Below are 12,689 nucleotides of genomic sequence, written 5' to 3'. Positions count from 1 at the left end.
TGGACACAACGATTCCTCCTTGGGTTTTAGCTCACTCTGTCCTTGCTGGGAAGGATAATTCCAAACTAATTCCAAACTCGAAAGGTTGAAAGGAATTAGTTCTTAGAAGGTTCTGTGCTCCCGTTTATTCTACTTCCTTCCTTGCGACGTTTTTAACTAAATCAAGGCTGCGGTTGGGGAGGTTTGTGCAAAAATCATTTACATAAACAATCTTTGTGATCACATCGTAAGCAACTGCGTTCTCTTTGCTGATGATGTTAAACTATTCAATATCAACAACCACGCTGCTACCCTACAAAAGGACCTTGACCATGTAGCAGAATGGTCAAACAAGTGGCAACTTCAAATCTCAACCAACAAATGCTCTGTCTTACACATTGGCCATAGACATAATACAAAATACAAACTTGGAGGAAACGAACTTGTAGATGACCCTCACTCTATGAAAGGCCTTGGAGTTCTCATATACAATGACCTAAGTGCTAGAGCCCTCTGTAACAACATTGCCAAAAAACCACTAATAAATAATAATAATAATTTATTGGATTTGTATGCCACCCCTCTCCGTAGACTCGGGGCGGCTAACAACAATGATAAAAACAGCATGTGACAATCCAATAATAAAACAGCTAAAAACCCTTATTTATAAAAAACAAACATATACACAAACATACCATACATAACTTGTAATGGCCTAGGGGGAAGGAATATCTCAACTCCCCCATGCCTGGTGGTATAAATGAGTCTTGAGTAGTTTACGAAAGACAGGGAGGGTGGGGGCAATTCTAATCTCCGGGGGGGAGTTGGTTCCAGAGGGCCGGGGCCGCCACAGAGAAGGCTCTTCCCCTGGGGCCCACCAAATGACATTGTTTAGTCGACAGGACCCGGAGAAGGCCAACTCTGTGGGACCTTATCGGTCGCTGGGATTTGCGCGGTAAGAGTTGTTGCACTAAGAGTTGTTAACCTAATGTTAAATAGCTTCTTCTCTGGCAACATGCTAACCAGAGCATACAAAACATTTGTTAGACCAATTCTGGAATATAGCTCCACTGTCTGGAACCTCTATTGCATATCGGACATTAATACAATCGAGAGAGTCCAGAAATATTTCATAAGAAGAGTCCTCCACTCCTCTGCTCGCAACAAAATACTTTATTCCACTAGACTTGAAATATTGGGATTAGACAATTTACAACTACGTCGCCTCCGATCTGATCTAAACGTAGTTCATAAAATCATATGCCAAAACGACCTTCCTGTTAGTGACTACTTCACCTTCAACCACAGCAACACACGAGCACGTAATAGATTCAAACTCAATGCAAACCGCTCCAAACTCGACTGCAGAAAATACGACTTCAGCAACAGAGAGATCAATGCTTGGAATGCGCTATTGTGACTCTATGGTTTCTTCCCCAATCCCCAAAATCTTCAACCTTAGATTGTCTACAGTCGACCTCTCCCCGTTTCTAAGAGGTTTGTAAGGGCCCTGCATAAGTGCACCACTGTGCCTACCGTCCCTGTCCTACTCTCTCCTCTTTTATCGTTAGTTTTTAAACGTATGTTATGTTTATACAAACTACTACTACTCTATACATGTTTGCCGAATAAATAAAATAAATAAATAAATAAAGGAGAAAGGGCTGTAAAATCCCTTTCCGCAATTCAATGCAAGGAGTTGTGTTGTGTCCCATTCCCAAATTTATTCACATTATTTTTCCTTTTTTGGGAGGGATAAATTTCTGTTATGATACTGACTTCTCAGTTTCTGCAAACTCCACATACAGTCCCAGCTTTGATGTTGCGTTACAGGTAGCATGCTACCCCCCTACTCATCGCTAACTACCTGTAGTACCAGGAGGCAGGATGATTACCAAAAACAAACAAATTCTTCCCTAGTGAATAATGTGGTGAGTCACAAGGCACCCAACACCCACACATTCTAGCTTGTGCACTGAGTATTAAACAAACAATGAATAGCAGGACAACATTTTCGCACGAATCCCAGCGACCGGTTAGGTCCCACAGAGTTGGCCTTCTCCGGGTCCCGTCGACTAAGCAATGTCGTTTGGCGGGACCCAGGAGAAGAGCCTTCTCTGTGGCAGCCCCGACCCTCTGGAACCAGCTTCCCCCACATATCAGAGTTGCCCCCACCCTCCTTGCCTTTCGCAAGCTCCTTAAAACCCACCTCTGTCGTCAGGCATGGGGGAATTGAAATTTCCCTTCCCCCTAGGATTATAGAATTTATACATGGTATGCCTGTATGTATGAGTGGTTCTTTAAATTGGGGTTTTTTTAGAATAATTTTAATATTAGATTTGTTTACATTGTCTTTTTTTATTGTTGTTAGCCGCCCCGAGTCTTCCGAGAGGGGTGGCATACAACTCTAATAAATACAATACAAATAAAATACAATAAAAAGGCGTTAGTACCAAATTTGATGAGTACCAAGGTATCTTGGTATTTCCAAATACAATTCACTCATTTCTGCCTCTTGAAATTAACGGCTAGCTTTTTTTTTTTAAACAGCCAACAAGCAGTAAACAATAGCTCAACCCATTCAGATAAACAAGTTAATATCAAACAAACAACAGCCTAATCAAGGAATCGCTAAGAAAACTCCCACCAACAATGATGGAGCAAGCCATTTTATGTGAAACAAGAGCAAATGCCACTCAAACTCAGAGACTCCACAGTCCTCCTGTTCCTGCTCCTCTTCTCCACAAACCCCACTCCCTTCTTCCCTGATGGTGTTATCTAGTTGGGTCGTGAAATGTTTGCCACAAAACAACCACGTTCAGAGGTCACCAAGGACCCCCAAAACCTTTTCAAACAAATATTCTACACCATTCAATTGGAAGATTGGGAAAGATTGTGGAAAGAAAATTACAAAATGAGACAATTTCGTTACCGTAGAAAGAAAATTTGTACAAGGTGTTTTACCGGTGGCACTATGCTCCGGCAAGACTAGCTAAAATATATCCGAACGTAAATAATAAACGTTGGCAGTGTAAAGTAGCACGTGGCACGTATAACCATGTATGGTGGACAGAAACATAAAAATTTGGGGACAGAATCAAAAACTGGTGGAAAGAAATATTAAAATATGAAATGGAATCAAAACCAGAAATGCATTTGCTAGGAATCATCAGAGGAACAGCATACAAAGGCTAATTATTATTTAATCACACATATTTTAACAGCAGCCAGATTAGCTTTCGCACAAACCTGTAAAAAAAGAAAATATACCAACTGAAGACACAGTGATTTTAACAAAAATATTAGATTGTGCAAAAATGAGTAGGCTTACTTTAGATTAGATTAGATTTATTGGATTTATATGCCGCCCCTCTCCGTAGACTCGGGGCGGCTCACAACAATGGTAAAAAACAATACAGTACATAGTAAGAAATCTAATATTTAGCAATCTAAATTACAGATTTAGGGTAAAAAATCCAAAAGAAACCCCAATATATAAAAAACAAGCATACAATCGAATCATACACAGAAACTACATGGGCAAGGGGGAGATGTTTCAATTCCCCCATGCCTGACGGCAGAGGTGGGTTTTCAGTAACTTACGAATGGCAGGGAGGGTGGGGGCAATCTTAATCTCTGGGGGGAGCTGGTTCCAGAGGGTCGGGGCCACCACAGAGAAGGCTCTTCCCCTGGGTCCCGGCAGACGACATTGTTTAGTCGACGGGACCCGGAGAAGGCCAACTCTGTGAGACCTAACCGGTCGCTGGGATTCGTGCGGCAGAAGGCGGTCCCGGAGATATTCTGGTCCGATGCCATGTAGGGCTTTATAGGTCATAACCAACTTCAGAACAATCAAGAAAAACAATTCTATACCATATGGGGGAAATATTACAATTGGACTGAAGAGAAAAGGAAATAGAATGATTATAACTATACAGTATAAAGAACGTAAACAGAAGAAACAGATGTATTGTGATTTTCAAATTGAATTTAAAAAATATATATTCTCAGGAGGTTGAACTAATTCTGTCTCTAGAGTTGCCTGGTATTATAGCCGAAGTGCTAAATGCCAAAGGGACTGCTAGTGGGATCCTTGATGGATCAGTGGATTATCGGAAGATCCTTTCCTTTGCCAACTCAAGTCTGGTTCTATTTACGTGGAAATTAAATCTTTAAAGGTCTGGAGAAGGACGTCAAGGTTTCCCCCCCTCTATATTCAGAGTTGGAGGCCAGGCAGAGAATAAAGTGCAAACAGCTTCCTTGTTTATTTTATTTACTATTCAACTTACCTATTACAATTTTATGCCACCCAGATAAGGGGACTCTGGAGGGCTTATAAGCAGTGATGGGATCCTACGGGTACGGTCAGGTACGCAGAACTGGGAGATAAAATTTTGATATTTTTTTTTTCTTTTTTCCCCTTTTGGGCTCTGGGTATATTTTTCCTATCGCAGTAAATGAGGCTGAATGTGTATAATTTTAGAAGAGCTATGCGTGCATGTGCATTTATATAGTAGATAAGGTATATTTTTGTGTGCCTGTGTGTAATATGTATGTAGACATGTGGCACATATACATAGAATTAAATAGTATATTTTGGATGTTCAGTAATAGTAAATAGATAGGGAAATTGTCTTTCTTTGAGGAGAGGAGAGGCCAGGCACCCTAATAATAATAATAATAATAATAATAATAATAATAATAATAATAATAATAATAATTTATTAGATTTGTATGCCACCCCTCTCCGAAGATTCGGGGCGGCTCACAACAACAATAAAAACAATATTCTAGCGAAAACAAATCTAATATTAAAAGCACATAAAAACCCTATCATATGTAAAAAACAAACAACACATACATATCCAAACATAAATATAAAAAAGCCTGGGGGAAAGGTGTCTCAACTCCCCCATGCCTGGCGGTATAGATGGGTCTTGAGTAATTTATTCCAAATAATTTTTTTTTTTTAAATTAAATAACCCTAACCCAAACCCACTCTCTACATGGGGCTACCTTTGAAAAGTGTTCGGAAACTTCAGATCATGCAGAACGCAGCCGCGAGAGCCATCGTGGGGCTTCCAAGATTCGCCCACGTTTCTTCAACACTCCGTGGCTTGCATTGGCTGCTGATCAGTTTCCAGTCACAATTCAAAGTGTTGGTCATGACCTTTAAAGCCCTACATGGCATTGGACCAGATTACCTCCGGAACCGCCTGCTACCGCACGAATCCCAGCGACCGATAAGGTCCCACAGAGTTCGCCTTCTCTGGGTCCCGTCGAGTAAACAATGTCGTTTGGTGGGCCCCAGGGGAAGAGCCTTCTCTGTGGCGGCCCCGGCCCTCTGGAACCAACTCCCCCCGGAGATTAGAACTGCCCCCACCCTCCCTGTCTTTCGTAAACTACTCAAGACTCATTTATACCGCCAGGCATGGGGGAGTTGAGATATTCCTTCCCCCTAGGCCATTACAGGTTATGCATGGTATGTTTGTGTGTATGTTTGGTTTTATAATAGGGGTTTTTAGTTGTTTTTTATTATTGGATTGTACATGTTGTGTTTATTATTGTTGTTAGCTGCCCCAAGTCTGCGGAGAGGGGCGGCATACAAATCCAATAAATTATTATTATTATTATTATTGATGTGAGTGATGTCAATTGGCCACCTTTAAGCCAGTCACATGATACTCAAGCCACTCCCATCTGGTCACCTGGCAGGCAAGCCACACCCACAAAATAAACCACGCCCACAGCATTGTAGTAAAATATTTTGCAGCCCTTCACTACTTGTAAGTTATAAAACCTGTAAAAATAATAGTGATAATACTTACTTTACGAACAGCTGCCAAGGGAGAGGAGGAAGCGTTGAGAAGCCTCATGGAGACCTCCAGATGTTGTGGAGGAAGGAAGAAGTTAGGCACCATAATTGGTTCAGATCTGAGGGACCGAGTTAAGGAATCGAACAGGTGGGGTGGGCACAGGTTGAGCCCTCGATTTTGCCTTCAGAAGTTGTGGGGGCTTCATCCCTGGAGGCTTTCAAGAAGAGACCGGACTGCCATTGGTCAGAAATGGTGGAGGGTCTCCTGCTTGGGTTGGACTAGATGACCTCCAAGGTCCCTCTCAACTCTGTTATTCTATCTATCGAGTTACAAGGATAAAAATTCACCTGGCTACGGGGATGTCGTAAGCCCCTAGCCCCTCTCTTTCCCTGGTGGCGCAGTTGTTAGAGCGCAGTGTTGCAGGCTGACTGTGCTCACTGCCAGCAGTTCGATCCTGACCAGCTCCAGGTTGACCCAGCCTTCCATCCTTCCGAGGTGGGTCAAATGAGGAGCCAGATTGTTGGAGAGCAAAAGGCTGATTCTGTAAACCATTTAGGGAGGGCTGTAAAAGTATTATGAAGCAGTATGTATAAGTCTAAATGCTTATTGCTTCCTTCCTTTCCTTCATTCCCACCCTCCCTTTTCTCTCTCCTTCCTTTCTTCTCTCCCCTCCCTGCCTTTTCTCCTTCCTCCCTTCCCTCCATCCTCCCTTCCTATCGTTCCTTCCCTCCCTGTCGTGGGGGTGCAGTGATTAGAAAGCAGTATTGCAGGCGGTACACTGTTTTCCCGAAAATAAGTCACCCCAGAAAGTAAGACATAGAAGAGGTTTCGTAGAATTGCTTAATACAGTAATACCTCGTCTTACGAATTTAATTGGTTCCGGAAGTAGGTTCGTAAGGTGAAAAGTTCATAAGACGAGGTTCGTAAAAGCGATTAATGCGTGCAAAAAGAAAAAAAAATCGCAAAATGGCACTCTGCTGGGCGCCGCCGCCCAGCTGTCACCTTTTAAAACAGCCGGGGGGCTTCTTGGTGTTCTCCCAAACCCGAACTTTTCGGGTTCGGGTTTGGGAGGCCGCCGAGAAACACCGCTGCCCGGCTGTCACCTGAAACAGCCGGGGGGGGCTTCTCGGCGTTCTCCTGAACGCCGAACCTGGAAGTTCAGGTTCGGGTTCGGATTCCGGAGGCCGCCGAGAAGCGTCCGGCTGTTTTAAAAGGTGACAGCCGGGTGTCGGTGCCCAGCGGAGCGCCATTTTGCGATCTGCGGTGGGTTCATAAGACGAAAAAAGTTCGTAAGAAGAGGCAAAAAATTTCCGAACCCCGGGTTCGTATCACGAGGGGTTCGTATCACGAGGTACCACTGTATAAGACATCCCCTGAAAATAAGACGTAGCACATCTTTGGGAGCAAAAATTAAAATAAGACACTGTCTTATTTTCGGGGAATCAGGGTAGTGGGTTGCTATCGGTCACCCAATGTAGGGGACTGGGGTAGGGGACTGGGCACCAGTAGCGGCTGCCAGATTACGCAATTTTCGTACGACCGCTCCAGTGGCGGTCCTATGGGCGCCACCATCTTTTTTTCTTCAATTTTGCCTATGCTTTGCTTTGTGTGCCTGCGCAGAAGCCAAATTTTGCGAGGAGATGCGCGCAGGTGCATGGGAGTTTGGCATTTTTTTCACTGCCGCGTATACGCAGAAGCAAAAAAATGCCGAAATCTCATGTGCACGTGCCCCTCGCAAGATTTCAGTGCGTTTTTGCTTCCCGTGCATGCGCAGAAACAAAACCACGCGGGAGCACATGCGCAGGCATGCACTGGAAAGGCAACCAAAGCTGCACGCGGAACACACCGTTGGTAGCCAGCAATAGCAATAGGGGGCTCAATTGGTGTTTAGGCCACTTGTAAGCCTGCTCTTGGTTCTCCTGGTCAGTTCTGCACTGAATTTAGGACTTTCAATGATTACCAATTGGATCTGGGTTAAATTTAGAATTAGTGTACAGGATGCGTTCCAAAAGTAATCCAATTTTTTTTAAAAAAAGTAATTTATTGAACAGATTTGCACCACAAACTCTTAAAATTCTTCAAAGTACTGTCCTTGGGCCTCTACACATTTTTCCAAGTGACTATGCCATGACCTGTACGTTCCCTGGAAGGCGTCTTCGGGGACCTCTCGCAAGGTCTTCGTCACGGCTGATTGGATCGCTTCTATGGATGAAAAACACACCTTGCCACAATACGCTGAGTCCGCGGGTTCCTGGCCAAACACCAGGTGCCAACACTGCCTCACCCACTCTATAATCCTGACATCGCCCCAGCAGACTTCTTTTTGTTCCCAGCCCTGAAAGGAACCCGTTTTTCATCCATAGAAGTGATCCAATCAGCTGTGACAAAGACCCTGCGAGAGGTCCCCGAAGACGCCTTCCAGGGCGCGTACCGGTCATGGCAGAGTCACTGGAAAAAATGTGTAGCGGCCCAAGGACAATACTTTGAAGAATTTTAAGTGTTTGTGCAAATCTGTTCTATAATTTACTTTAAAAAAATAATTGCATTACTTTTGGAACGCACCCTGTATATATATTGTGTCACCAGGAGGAAGATAACCTAAGATGAAAACGAATGATTGCGAATTTTGGAATCTGTCTTTGCTATTAGATAGGTTATTAATTAGAAATGATATGCAATGAATTTATAATTTGATGTTGAATATTAAATGCAAGTAAATGTGGATTTATTATTGGATAAGGGTTTTTAGTTATTGGGGAAGTAAATAAGGATGAGAAGGAGGCACGATGGTTTAGATTTAAGATTAAAAAGGAAAAATGTTCTTGGAGAGGGAACTAGGGATATCAGCAATCATTAAATCAGACTAATAAACTTGTTCTCCTTTTCTTGGAAACAGAGGGCCAAAGGTTCAGTTACTGAGTCCCCAGGCTTTGGGCCTTGCCAGCTAAGGGTTCTGGGAAATGTAGTCCCGCATGACTGACAGGCCCTGTGCTACGGGTTTTAGTCAGGAGAAATTGTGCCACATCCAACAACTTTATGAACAGTAGTCCTTGACTTACGACGATAGAGCCCACAATTACAAGTTGTGCCAGTCGTTAAGTGGACCACCATGTGGCCGCAACCAGGTTTATGACTTTTATTGCAGTGAAACAGTGCGGTTGTTAAACAAACACCATGGTCATTAAATGAATCCATGGTTTACTATGTTTTTTTTAAAAAACCCAACAGAAACTGGAAGAACAGGTAGTTCTCCACTTACAACTGTTCGCTTAGTGACCGTTTGAAGTTACGGCGTCACCGAAAAAAGGGACTTGGAAAAAGGTCTCACACTTATGACCGTGCGATCACGTGATCACAATCCAGACGCTTGGAAACTGGCATGTACTTAGGACGGTTGCCGTGTCCCCCACCCGCCCTTTGGCGATTTCCTGACAAAGATGGGGAAGCCCAGATTCACTTAACGACGGTGTCGCCAGTTTAAGGACCGCAGTGATTCACTTAATCATTGCGGCAAGGTCGTAAAACAAGGCAACGTTTTCACTTCACAACTGTGATCGCTTAGCAGCGGGAATTTTGAGCTCCATTCTGGTCATAAGTTGAGGACTACATGTAATGGGAGGCCCAGGCAGGAATCAGCAGTCCTTACCCAGCTCGCTTGGCCGGCCTCTTGTTCAGGAGCTCTCTCAGCAATAAAGGGGAATATTTGTAGCTCAGACATTTCATGACCCAGCTAGGGAACATATAGGGTCACTATACTAAATCGCTATAGGGTCCTTGGTGCTTTCTGAGCTTGATGGTTTTCTTGCAGAATTTCATTACTACACTAGGTAACATCATCAGTGCTAAAAGGGAGGAGGCATCAGACCAGAATACCTCCAGGACCGCCTTCTGCTGCATGAATCCCAGCAACAGATTAAGTCCCACAGAGTTGGCCTCCAGGTCCTGTCGACCAAACAATGTCGTCTGGCGGGACCCAGGGGAAGAGCCTTCTCTGTGGAGGCCCCGACTCTCTGGAATCAACCTCTCCCCGGAGATTAGGACTGCCACCCCCCCCTCCTTGTCTTTCGCAAACTCCTCTGCCGTCAGGCATGGGGGAATTGATTCCCCCCGACCGTTTCCGTTTTATGCAAGGTTTGTTTGAGATTTATGATTGTTTTTAAATTGCTTTTTATTGTTGGATTTGTACCATGTTTTGTGTTGTGAGCTGCTCCGAGTCTCCGGAGAGGGGTGGCATACAAATCTAATAAATAATAATAATAATAATAATAATAATAATAATAATAATAATAATAATATAATTATTAAATAATAATAATAATAATAATAATAATAATAATAATAATAACAATAATAATGATAACATTAACCAGCAATGGTGACGTTACCTAGTTTGGGTCATGAAACGTCTGGCAGAAAACAACCAAGCTCAGAGTGGGCCCAGGACCCCCTCAAAACTCTCTCCACTAGGCCAACCTTCCTCAACCCTTTGCCTTCCTGGACTTCACCGCCAGGATTGTGCGTCGAAGTCACGTTGAGGAAGAGTCGGTTGTGACCACCCCGAGGGCCATTGAAGTCAAAGGAAGACCCTCCCCTCCTCATGGACGTGCCATCATTTATTCAAAGACGAAAGGATGTTTTGCGCGGTTGGCGGGAAAATAAAGGATACAGCGTGATCGCAGGCGCGTCGAACTCTTCTGGCAGGTCTTCGTCGTCTTCTCCAGAGTCGGCCTCGGTCCGTTGCATGATCTCCCGAGATGCGGGGCAAAGCTGGAGACTTTCTTTTTCTCCTTTCGCGTTCCTTCCTTCTTCTTGCAGTGGGTCAATCTTCAAGTTTTCTCTTTCTCCCACCATTTCTGGAGCAACCGTCCGCGGTCTAACGAAGTCTCCTCCGCCGTTTCGCCCGGAGGAGGATGCTTCTGCCCAGACGCCCGTCGATTCTTCTCGACCAACCTTTTGGGTTTCCGCAGGTTCCGCCTGCCCTGCAGCTGTGGGTTCTTCTTCCCCAGCTTCAACTCTTGGTTCTTCTTCAGCATCGTCCCCGTCTTGTTCTCTGAAGGGGCTGTTTCCAGATCCAGTGATGATGGACACAATCGAAGGATCATCTTGGGTCACGGAGCTGCTTCCGATGGTGCCCTCTTTCGATACATCATCCCCGTCCTTCGTCATTTGTGCCTCGTGGATCGGATCCGGCTCAGCTTCGGAAACAAAGCTGGACCAGGGACTGGTTTTGTCCGTCACGGTAGTGATTTCGTTCAGCATCCGCGGCTCTACGATGGCCTCCTCGTACTCTTCCTCACTGTGGGACTGAGCAGAGTCTTCCTCCCCTTGGATCCCGGGGAGGAATCCTGAGAGAGAGGCTTTGTGGGAGTCAAAGAATCCATACAGCACGTCTTCCGCGGAAGGGGATTTTCCGAGGGCGCATAGAGGCTCTTCTCCTTCCCTGGCATTCCAGAATTCATTGCGTGAAGGGGCGTTGAGTCTCTCGGACCCAATGGCGCCGTTTTCCTGCCCAAGAAAGGCCTGATCAGCACTTGAGAATCTGTGACCGTCTTCATGGACTTCAGAGTGGCCTGTCATCTTAGGCCAGAGACCTAGCGGAAGAAAAGGAATTTGATTGATTGATTTGATTTGATTTATTGGATTTATATGCCGCCCCTCTCCGCAAACTCGAGGCAGCTCACAACAAGGTAAAAACAATACATAGAGCCATTTAAGCTAAAAAATTAATAAAAAACAACCCCAGAATATTAGAAAACAAGCACACAATCAATCTAACACCAAAACAACATGGGCAAGGGGGAGATGTTTCAGTTCCCCCATGCCTGATGGCAGAGGTGGGTTTTAAAGAGTTTGCGAAAGGCAAGGAGGGTGGGGGCAATCCTAATCTCAGGGGGGAGCTGGTTCCAGAGGGTCGGAGCCGCCACAGAGAAGGCTCTTCCCCTGGGTCCCGCCAGACGGCATTGTTTGGGTGCGTCATCAGGAAAAGGGTTTCAGCATTCGGGCACCTGCCAGTGATACCCAGCTGGCATTAAACATGCAAAGAACGAGGACAAAATCAATACAGGTTATTCTCTTCCGGAGTTTATTTTTCAGTCCCTTTCAATCATTTTAGTTTCACCCAGCCTTTTTAAAAAATGTCCTCAAAACTGAGCTTTAAATCAAGCTCCTTTAAAAAAACAAAACAAAAAACCAAGCTCCTTTTACTTTCTCTATGGTCTTTCAACTTGCCAGATAGCCGCGCTCTCTATTTTGGTGCATTTTGCTCTCCAGTTGAATTTTTAACTTTAGAAACATAGAAGACTGACGGCAGAAAAAGACCTCCTGGTCCATCTCGTCTGCCCTTATACTATTTCCTGTATTTTATCTTAGGATGAATATATGTTTATCCCAGGCATGTTTAAATTCAGTTACTGTGGATTTACCAACCACGCCTGCTGGAAGTTTGTTCCAAGGATCTACTACTCTTTCAGTCAAATATTTTCTCATGTTGCCTTTGATCTTTCCCCCAACTAACTTCAGATTGTGTCCCCTTGTTCTTGTGTTCACTTTCCTATTAAAAACACTTCCCTCCTGGACCTTATTTAACCCTTTAACATATTTAAATGTTTCGATCATGTCCCCCCTTTTCCTTCCGTCCTCCAGACTCTACAGATTGAGTTCATGAAGTCTTTCCTGATACGTTTTATGCTTCAGACCTTCCACCATTCTTGTAGCCCGTCTTTGGACCCCTTCAATTTTGTCAATATCTTTTTGTAGGTGAGGTCTCCAGAACTGAACACAGTATTATTCCAAATGGGGTCTCACCAGCGCTCTATATAAGGGGATCACAATCTCCCTCTTCCTGCTTGTTTCTTCTTTTTAAAAAAAATATATTTTATTGGTTTTTGCACACAC

At 44.2% G+C, this 12,689-nt stretch overlaps 1 protein-coding gene across 1 annotated transcript in view; it reads right to left on the bottom strand.

Moving 5' to 3' along the window:
• C2CD3 (C2 domain containing 3 centriole elongation regulator) overlaps positions 1-12,689 on the bottom strand; it is an 87,076-nt gene that overhangs the window by 8,389 nt on the left and 65,998 nt on the right. Inside the window, 2 exon segments of the mRNA XM_070749450.1 lie at positions 5,808-5,913; positions 10,462-11,386. Coding sequence (XP_070605551.1) covers positions 5,808-5,913; positions 10,462-11,386 — 1,031 coding nt within the window.

The sequence above is a fragment of the Erythrolamprus reginae genome, chromosome 4 (assembly GCF_031021105.1).
Source record: "Erythrolamprus reginae isolate rEryReg1 chromosome 4, rEryReg1.hap1, whole genome shotgun sequence".
NCBI classification, from domain to species: Eukaryota; Metazoa; Chordata; class Lepidosauria; order Squamata; family Dipsadidae; genus Erythrolamprus; species Erythrolamprus reginae.
This window is presented reverse-complemented; position numbering and strand designations above follow the sequence as displayed.